Genomic DNA, 10,167 nt, shown 5'->3' on the forward strand with positions numbered 1-10,167 from the left:
GCGCCTGGGGAAGCGGAGCGCAGGGCTGGGCTCGGGGACAGGATGTGTCGGTTGAGCCGGTGGGTGCTGCTGGGCCTGGGGAGGCGCCTCCCGGGACCTTCTGTGGGGCGGCCTGAGCCGGGGGCTCCAGACCAGCAGGGGACGTGCCCCGAGGGCAGGAGGCGGCCGAGGGCGGGCACAGGTGGGGGGGCCTTTCCTCGTTAAAGACCTAGGATCGGGCGGCGCAGGCAGCCCAGGGCCCAGCGGTTAGTGCTGCCTCCCGCCAGGGCGTGACCCCGGGGTCCCGGGATCGAGTCCCGCCTGGGCCTCCCTGCGTGGAGCCTGCTGCTCCCTCTGCCTGGGTCTCCGCCTCTCTCTCTGTCTCTCATGGATAAATGAATGAAATCTTTTTAACAAAATAAAGACCCAGGATTTACCCCTGAGAGACCCCGGCGGGGAGGGCGGGCCGGGCTGGGCCGGGCTGGGCTGCGTGTCCTGTACCCCGTTTCCCCCGTGGCCACGCCGGCACCGGGCCTCGGCTCTAAGGCCTCGTGGGGCTTCCCTGACCGAGAGCAGATCTCGGCCCCGCAGCCCCACAGCTCCTGTCCCGGGCGCCCGCCCTCGCGGCCCTGGGGCCGTCCTGCTCCCGCCCCGCCACAGCCAGCCGGGGCCGCCGCCACCTCCGGGCCCTCCTGCCGCCTGAAGCTCGGCCGGGGCGGCCTGCAGGGGCACGGGGCGGGGCGCACGGGCTGTCTCGGGGGTGAAGGGGACCCCAGAAGACTCGTGGGTGCTGGAGCTGTGCCGGCCCGGAGCAGCCACAGGACTGAAGCAGTGACTAGGTTGGGCTCGAAGAAGTGTTGGTGCGTGTGTGTTTCTGGGCCCCTGCGTGCGCGTGCGCAGGCACAGGTGTAGGTGCAGGCGCAGGCGCAGGTGCAGGCGGAGGCGCAGGTGCAGGCACAGGTGCAGGCGTAGGCGCAGGTGCAGGCGCAGGTGCAGGTACAGGCGCAGGTGCAGGTGCAGACGGAGGCACAGGTGCAGGCGCAGGTGCAGGCGCAGGTGCAGGCACAGGTGCAGGTGCAGACACAGGTGCAGGCGCAGGCGCAGGTGCCGGTGCTGCAGCGGCCTCCTCACCCGTGCAGGCTGCCTGAGGGGCTGCCCCTGCTTCCGAGCTGCACGTGCTTTCGACGAATGGCTTTGTGCTGCGGTCCCTGAACCACCCTCGCCTGGCCCGCGGCCGCATGAGCCTCCCCCCCCCCACCCCGCGTGAATCCAGAGAAAGATTTTTTCAGCTGTTTTGGGCAAGTTGATTTGCTTCCTTTGTGTCGTGCCCCCAGTTACTAACACACCCCGATACCCTGCAGCGCACGGACGTCAGCCCCTTCCAGGCGATGGAGCAAGTGATGGGGAACATGCGGAACAGCGTGCACGAGCTGCAGAGGAGCCTCGTAAGTACCGGGGCCGATGAGGCCTTGTTCTCCTTGTCGCACCCCCGACTCACGGCGGCTTTCAACTTCTGAAAATCGTGTCCACAGCGGTTGAGACCTAGACCTTCCAGTACGGCCCAGTACGCGACACCGGTGTACCGGGCAGATAAACCTGAAACACGAGTTTTGTGAGTAAATGACCACGCTACTCACGGTGTGCGCTTATATTTTCTATTTCAGTTCATATTTTTAAAATCCTGGGTCACGACCCACCAAACCGATTTCACAACCTACAAGTCTGAAAAATCACAGTAATTAACTTTCAAAATTAAGGAAAAAATACCTCAAACATTTCTGCTGCGGAAGGTCACTATTATATGAATGAACGTTTTATATGAATTTAGACTTTTTAATTATTTATAACTTGTCTACTTAAAAGGATTTATAGGGATCCCTGGTGGCTCAGCAGTTTGGCACCTGCCTTTGGCCCAGGGCACAATCCCACATCGGGCTCCCAGTATGGAGCCTGCTTCTCCCTCTACCTGTGTCTCTGCACCTCTCTGTCTCTCTCTCTGTCATAAATAAATAAATAAATCTTTTTTAAAAAATTTTTAAAAAAGGATTTATAACAGCTAAGAAATTAACTGTTAGTGTTGTTGTTGTTTTAAAAAAAAAAAACAACCTGAAAACAGAAGTTTCAGGAATGATGTTTGGGCATGGGATTAGATCCGTACAGTCCAAGTGGTTATAAGCTAGTGTTAATACTCTTATTCTCCTCATAGTATTAACATCAAAAAAATAACTTGATTTAATATGAAGAAGACTCCTATGATTGCAGCCATCTAGTTTAGAATTTAAGGATCATTTCAGAATGCCCAAATCTAGGGCATCATCAGTGAGTCTCGCAATCTAGCTCAATCTGGCCCCCACAGCAGGTGTAGAACTTGCTGGCGTATGGCCCGTTGGCTGGTGTTGGCAAACCCGCGGCCCGTGTCAGCCGCTGACTCTAAAGCATCAGGGGCTTCAGGGCGCAGCATCTAGATTTAACCCTAAGCCGCAGCCTTTGATCACGGAGACTTAAGGGTCTCTGAGTGAGTCACTTCTTGTTGCTTCCCTCACAAGAAGGGTGAGGCTTGGTACCTGAAACGGAGGAAGTGAGGACCTCCCTGGTGCCACTGGATACAGCCCACGACAGTGCGGAGACCTTAGAAGAACGTTAGTTACTATAGTTACTTACTTGACTCCTCTGACGTCAGTTCTGCATATTTGACTGAACTCTCTGGACTTACGATTTATATTTGCCCCCAGGGTCACCTTTCAATGGATCCAAACGGACATTCGTTTAGTTCTTCCTCAGTCATGACTTACTCCAAAGTAGGAGATGAACCACCGAAGGTTTTCCAGGCCTCAACGCAAACCCGTAGGGCTCCAGGCGGAGTGAGTAGTTTCTGAGCATTCTTGGAGCTTTATGGACTTGTGGAATGATGGATCGCCCGTGTCAGATTTTAATCATTAAAGCTTGATCTGGGACTCCGGGGGTAGGGACGAGGGAGGAAGACACGTGTCACCGGAACAAGTGATACTGTGAAAAACAATGATGCTAATAACTGTATTTACTTAGTTAAAGCCATTTTTTTCTCCCCTCGCCCCGACCTCAGATGCCTTTTTTTCATGTGAATGTCTGTTGATGGTTATTATTACCTTTACATGTTGACCAGGTAAGTAGACACTAAAAGAAGTCTTTGGGGCAGCCCGGGTGGCTCAGCGGTTTAGCGCCGCCTTCAGCTCAGGGCGCGATCCTGGAGACCCGGGATCGAGTCCCGCATCGGGCTCCCAGCATGGAGCCTGCTTCTCCCTCTGCCTGTGTCTCTGCCTCTCTCTCTCTCTCCCTCTCTCTCTCTTTCTCTCTTTCTCTCTTTCTGTCATGACTAAATAAATAAAATCTTAAAAAAAAAAGAAGTCTTTGTCTCAGGAAATAAACGTTTATTTTTAATTTATATCTTAAGTAAATGAATTTCTTTAACTCATGAAATACTTGAAGTGTACAGAAAGGATATGGAAAATAATATAATAAATACATTCCTTCTACCCAGTTTAGTCAAATCATAACATTTTTCTCTATTTGCTTTAGGTTGTCTCTTGTTCTGTTTTCTTTTTTAAGCATAATATTAGATGCAGTTAAAGCTTCCAGTGCACTCTTCCCTCCCTACTTCCTTTTCCCTTTTACTGCCCCCCCACAAGAGAACCATTTTCCTGTACGTATCATTCTCATGTATTTTTAATAAGTTTATTACCTATATGCTTCATAAACAATATAAGGAGTGATTTTATTGGTTTCTAACTTTATATAAATGGTTTCATGCTACATGTGTTTAATTGATGTTTCTGCTGATTGATATTTAGGTATTTCTAATTTTTCGCTTACTTAGCTTTATACATGTCTCCATGTGCAAATGAATGGTATTGTTGGTTTGTAGGAGGCGGATGTCTTCATCTTTACCTAAAACTCACTAAATTACTATCACACAGTGATTGAAACAGTTGACTACTCCCACAAAGTCTGGCATAACAGTTCCCATTTCTACACTTCCTCATTAGTACTTATAGTGAAAAAAAATTCAGTTTGCCTGTTTAATGGGTGTGAATAGCTAATCTTTTAGTTCTTACATATAAAGACATACCTTTCCATGATGCTCTTGCCATAGTGCAGACATTTTCATTCTAACTTGCTATAAGTGACATGTATCTTAAATGCAGACAGCTAATTGTAGACATCCCACAGCAAACCATGCTAATATTAATAGTCTGGCTGTCACGAATATCCTCCTGACCTACAGAGTCCGTATGTAGGAGCTATGAGCTTCAAACCCAAGTAAGTAGCCCTTACTCGTAGATGCTAGCACGTACTCCCAACTATGACACTGTTAAGGACAGTGTGGAAAGCACTACGTTTATAACAAATTACAACTTATACTACTTGATTTCAATTTAGAAAAAGTTTAAATTGTATTGGCTCTATTTGCCCTAGACGTTTTAATTTTACGCAGTTCTGAAAATATCAGAGAACTATTACCACAATTTTGCTGCAAGTTGGTACTGGAATTGAGTACCCAGTGTTTTTAGAGATGTCGATTTATGGTCTTACCTCTCTATGTGGACAGGTCCTGAGGGGTTGAGAATTATATCCATTCTATATATATTCAAATAATAACTAATTTTTATTTTCTTCGTTTTTACAGATAAAGGAAACTAGGAAAGCATTGAGAGATTCGGATAGTGGACTAGAAAAAATGTCTGTTGGTCATCATCTTCACGACCGAGCTCATGTCATTAAAAAGTCAAAGAACAACAAGACTGGAGATGAAGAGGTCAATCAAGAGTTCATCAATATGAATGAATGTAAGTTGCCACGGAAAATAGCATTCTTCCTCTTAAAATAGCAGCTGGACCGGTAGTACTTGATGAATGTCTTTTGTGGAAACATTTTATATCATTTTGAGGTAGTTTATGAATAATATGTGTAGGGACTACCTTATCCAAGCAGTAAAATTGTGGTTTCATTGTTTCTTAGTAGATTTGTTTTCTATTGCGATTTTTGGGAATGTTACTTAGTTTTTGTTTTATATTTGGAAAATGAATCTTTTGAATTACCATTTAGTAAGACTGCCAGTAGGCAAAATGAGCTCTTAAATATTTCTGAGGCCTATTTGAAAAGTATAGAAAAGAATAAAGAAGAAAATAAAAATTATCCATAATCCCAACCCAAAAGAATTACAGTTAATGGTTTAGTGTATTTCTTCCCAATAGTTTTATATATAGAAACACATATACTTTTTTTAAATTAGTATTTTACTGTCTAGTTTATATTGTGCTTATTTTAATTCACCACCATGATTATGATAACAGACACCTGTGATGTTATTGTTCAAAAATATTCTAAATGGTTACTTAAAAGTTCTGTCATGAATGGGCCATAATTTAAAAAATAATTCTGGAATCCCTGGGTGGCTCAGCGGTTCAGCGCCTGCCTTTGGCCCAGGGCGTGATCCTGGGGTCCCGGGATCGAGTCCCGTGTCGGGCTCCCGGCATGGAGCCTGCTTCTCCCTCTGCCTGTGTCTCTGCTTCTCTCTCTCTCTATGTCTATCATGAATAAATAAATAAAATATTTAAAAAATAATAACAATTCTGTATTGTTGGGCACTTAACGTTTTGTATAGATAAGATTTTAATTTCTTGTATTGTTAGATAATATATCATGTATATATCAAGTACATATTTCCATTTTCTAGATTTTATATTCATTCTTCAATTCAACTGCACTTAAGTCTTTCCAGTGTCCTAACTCTTCTTATTGTAATTTTTGGGTTATATTCACCTCCCAGTTTCAAAAAGCATTTTGAATAAGTGTTTTGTTACTTTAAATTTACATTCTTTAGGGATCCCTGGGTGGCGCAGCGGTTTGGCGCCTGCCTTTGGCCCAGGGCGCAATCCTGGAGACCCTGGATCGAATCCCACGTCGGGCTCCCGGTGCATGGAGCCTGCTTCTCCCTCTGCCTGTGTCTCTGCCTCTCTCTCTATCTCTCTGTGACTATCATAAATAAATAAATAAATAAATAAATAAATAAATAAATAAATAAATAAATTTACATTCTTTAAATGGAAATGGTTTAAATTATCGTATCATTTTAGAAAAAGAAATTCTCTTAAGATTGAATTTGAGAAAACTATTCTTACGCATTAAATATATACGGAGTACTGCACAATAATTAACATGAAGAAAAATTTAGTGATGAAACACATTATTGTTATTATTTAAAAGTTTTATTTAAGAGAGAGAGAGAAAGAGAGTAAGAGAGCGCACTGGCCTGCCTGTGCTGGAGCAGCGGGAGAGGGAGAAGCAGCGGGAGCCCAATGCAGGGCTTAATCCCAGGGTCCCAGGATCATGACCTGAACCGAAGACAGAGGCTTAACTAACTGAGCCACCCAGGCACCCCGGAACACGTTATTATTATAAAGTCCTTCTGATAGAACAAATATCACCATTTACCTATTGTTATTTTATCCAAGTTAGATGGCCTATCTCATAACAACATAAACTGGCAGTTGAGGTAAGTAACCTGTCTTAGGATATTGACAACAGAAACTTAGGGGTTAGGCCAAGTTCTGTAGGAAAATGGTGAGGTTAATAGGCAGTGCTAGTTACAGACGTGCCCAAGTACAGAGGAAAAGCATGACCACCAGGAGATGACCCGGGAAGAAAGACCGTAGGTCGTTGTAATTGGGTCAGAGGTTCATTGGGTAGGATAATATGGTATGCAGGCAGGGGCATGAAAAACCAGTTCATCAATAACAGAATTATCAATGGAATAAAAGAGAAACAAAAAGGGAAATATACTCTGAATCAAAGACCTTTTATATTTGGAGCAGTCTCCTGCCTCTCTCTTGAGGTTAGGCTGATGGAAGCACAAGGCCAGAATGAAGTATGTGGGAGTCAAAGCAGCTACTGACCGTTAATACCTTAACACTTGCCCCTTTATTTTGATATTTAATATAGGTGATGCTCATGCTTTTGATAATGAGTGGCAAAATGAGATTTTGAAGTACAAACCAGTGGGACAATGGCGCAACGTGGAAAACCCTAGGATGCGAAGCGTTGGTCATGAGAATTCAGGTTGCCGAGAACTTAAAAGAAGGTAAAAGTTATTTCTAAAAATGCGTTTTTTAAGAATCAGAAGAAAAGTTATGTAATTTCACCTCTGTATCAGGAAGTTTTGACTGACATCCCTTGTTTGTATCCACAGTATCTTTTGTGAAGGATGTAATAATTTCACATCGTATCTTAGCATTCCACAGAAATTTGAGTTTGTCTCTAAAAACCGTTAATATTTTAAGATTATATGATTAGTAACCCACTGGCAAATTATGCCTCAGAAGATAGGGGCTAAAATCCTCGTAAGGAAAAATGAGATGGTACAATGTACTTGTTCTTGTAAGACAGATTTTAACCTGGATGTAGAGGAATCCTACATTTCATGCCAGGCAAAGATTCTGATATCTAGAGATACGATAAGGGGAGAGGGGCTCCATTTGAAAGGCTTAAGAAAACTTCCCTAACAAGTCAGTGGTAGATGCAGTTTTAGGTTCTTACGTAATACGTGGCATTAACTGCACCTATACTAGTGAAGAAACACGCTATTATTGTTATTTAAAGATTTTATTTAGGAGAGAGAGAGAGAGAGGAGGGGGAGAGGTATTCGATAATATTAGATATTTTGCAAGAATTTTTCAAGAACTTTAGCCTCCACTGGGATTACCTTTGGAATTGCTGTGTTGAAACCACACCTTAAAGATTAAAGAGATTTTTGTTCATTTAGTGTATATTCTAGTATATTCTAGAGTTAGAATTTAATTTTGTTCTTTGGGGGAAAAATGAAAAACAATACCTAATTCCTTTTAAAGTTACACTTGAGAGATGGGGTGGGGGGGGCCTCACAGCCCTTAAAACAGAAATCTGTTCTGGGCCACAGGAGAGAGGAGGATGGGGGCAGAAGGTGGAAGGCTTCACAGAACCAGCGGTGGACAAGTGGGTATCGAGTAGATCAGACGCTGTGCACAGAACTTTATTTTAAAATACTCATTTAGGAATTTAGAGCCCTAATATTTTCTGAAGAAAATGAGCTTCCATATTACTTTTAGACCATTATTTATCTCATTTTGAAAAACCTTACAGTGCTCAGTTTGACTATGGAATCAGGTCCCTGTTAGAGAAAGCGAGCTCTTTGTAGGTGATCTGTGAATCCGTGGCCTGCTACCAGGGGCATTTTCTGCAATAGAAAATTTCTGGAGTGAATTTCTGTAATAACAAAAATGTCACATATCCCTACTGTCTAATATGGTAGCCACCAGCCACATGTGGCTGTTGAACCACACTTGAAACGTGGCGGGTGCAGCTGAGGAACTGAATTTTAAAATTTATTTTAGTCGGGGATCCCTGGGTGGCGCAGTGGTTTGGCGCCTGCCTTTGGCCCAGGGCACAATCCTGGAGACCCGGGATCGAATCCCACGTCGGGCTCCCGGTGCATGGAGCCTGCTTCTCCCTCTGCCTGTGTCTCTGCCTCTCTCTCTCTCTCTCTCTCTCTCTCTCTCTCTCTGTGTGTGACCATCATAAAAATAAATAAATAAATAAATAAATAAATAAATAAATAAAATAAAATAAAATTTATTTTAGTCCATTTAAATGTAAATGATGTGACTAGTGGCTACCATGTTGGGCGGCATGATTCAGCAGTAAAATCTAGCCCAGGAAAGTAGCTGCTGCTTTCTTAAATGTTAATGAAATAGTCTCCCATATGTTTTCAAAGCTATTATGGACGTTTTAGGTAAAACTGTCCATAAATTACAGTGTTTCTTTAAATCATGTTTGTATTGATTTGTCAACTACGGGGCGTTTAAAAAATGGTGTTAATGTTCGTCTTCTATTTCCCAGAGAGAAACCTCACCAAAGTCCAGCCATTGAATATGGAAGAAGATCAAATGTTTCTGTGGACAAACTCAACGTCAAAGGATCTCCTGTGAAAATCAACAAAAAATAAATAGCCTTGCATTTGATTTGTTTAGTCTTGTTTTAACAGAGAAAGTAATGGTGCTGGGTTATACCCATGAGACCAATCTCTTGTTGAGTCAGTACTGTACTTCACTTTCTTCTGATACCTGAATGTTCTCGGGAGAGAGCCTGCTTTATACTGTGTGTACTTTAGGAATAAAACTTTGGTTTTCAACACTTTAAGTAAGTTGCTAAACATTTTCTTTAAAAGATGCTAATTTGATTTTGCTTTCCCAATTATCTTACTCTATGGGCTATATATTCTTTTATATACTCAAGATTGAATGTAGAGCTAGCTTTATCTAATGTATTAGTTATAAGAAAGTAAAATGTCAAAAAATAGTCTCAGTTTTCATTAACAATATCAGAGTGATGTTAATAAAGGTAAAATTACTTAAATCAAATGTTATGTGTTATGTAGCCACGGAGCTTTAAAATCTCAAAAAAAAAATAAAATTACACTGGTACTGTTTTATTAGAAACTAGTTATTTTGATGAATTACATTAAAATAAATAAATCTCAATTTCAAGGGAAGATTTTAAATCACTGATATATATGAGTTTTATTCTCATAACTTCTTTAAGCAGTGTGTTCCCCTCTCTGTTCTGTATTACGTTCTTAACATTCATCAGACGTTACATTGACCTTTCTCTTTAGCTTCTTAAGGTAGCATATTTCTGTTCTCCTTTCCCACAAACAGCTTAATCTGCCTTCACAGTTAACATTCTAAAGTGGGAGTGTCCTTGGAGAAACTCTGCTCAGCCTTCCTGTGACATTTAGAAAAATGCATTTGGTATTCTGTAAACCTGAATGATTGATTGTCTCAAAATTTCTCAGACAGCTGATATGTATGTTTGAGCAAGGTACTTAATAATTCAGTTCTGTTTTGTACCATTTAAAAATTCAGCTTTAGCTCTTTTATCCTAGAATTCAAACATTAATCTGTTTTTAGAAAAAGTTTGAAGTTTATGAGAATACAAAATCTTTAACCCTTAAGTTTTTGTTGTTTCAGGAGGGGAAAAGAGAACAGAAAACCCACTATCACTCTATAATCCTAATATCTTGCTTTTTTCACTTTGGAAATAGAACTATGTGATCGTGCTTATACTCTTCTAACTTTCCATATTCTATGCTGTTAATTTTATTAGTGTGTTTCATGC

General features: G+C 42.3%; 1 protein-coding gene across 3 annotated transcripts in view; it reads left to right on the forward strand.

Annotated features, from left to right (window-relative positions):
- The window catches only part of MLF1 (myeloid leukemia factor 1), a 33,348-nt gene extending 23,877 nt beyond the window's left edge, over positions 1–9,471 (forward strand). For 2 of the 3 annotated variants that reach the window (XM_041734519.1, XM_041734520.1), the window contains 5 exons: positions 1,341–1,424; positions 2,712–2,840; positions 4,643–4,802; positions 6,958–7,096; positions 8,890–9,471. In XM_041734519.1, coding sequence (XP_041590453.1) covers positions 1,341–1,424; positions 2,712–2,840; positions 4,643–4,802; positions 6,958–7,096; positions 8,890–8,995 — 618 coding nt within the window. In that variant the 3' untranslated portion in view covers positions 8,996–9,471. The remainder of the gene's footprint in view (positions 1–1,340; positions 1,425–2,711; positions 2,841–4,642; positions 4,803–6,957; positions 7,097–8,889) is intronic. The other variant, XM_041734521.1, reaches the window with a different exon arrangement.
- Positions 9,472–10,167: the final 696 nt, after the last annotated feature.

The sequence above is a fragment of the Vulpes lagopus genome, chromosome 19 (genome assembly GCF_018345385.1).
Source record: "Vulpes lagopus strain Blue_001 chromosome 19, ASM1834538v1, whole genome shotgun sequence".
NCBI lineage: Eukaryota > Metazoa > Chordata > Mammalia > Carnivora > Canidae > Vulpes > Vulpes lagopus.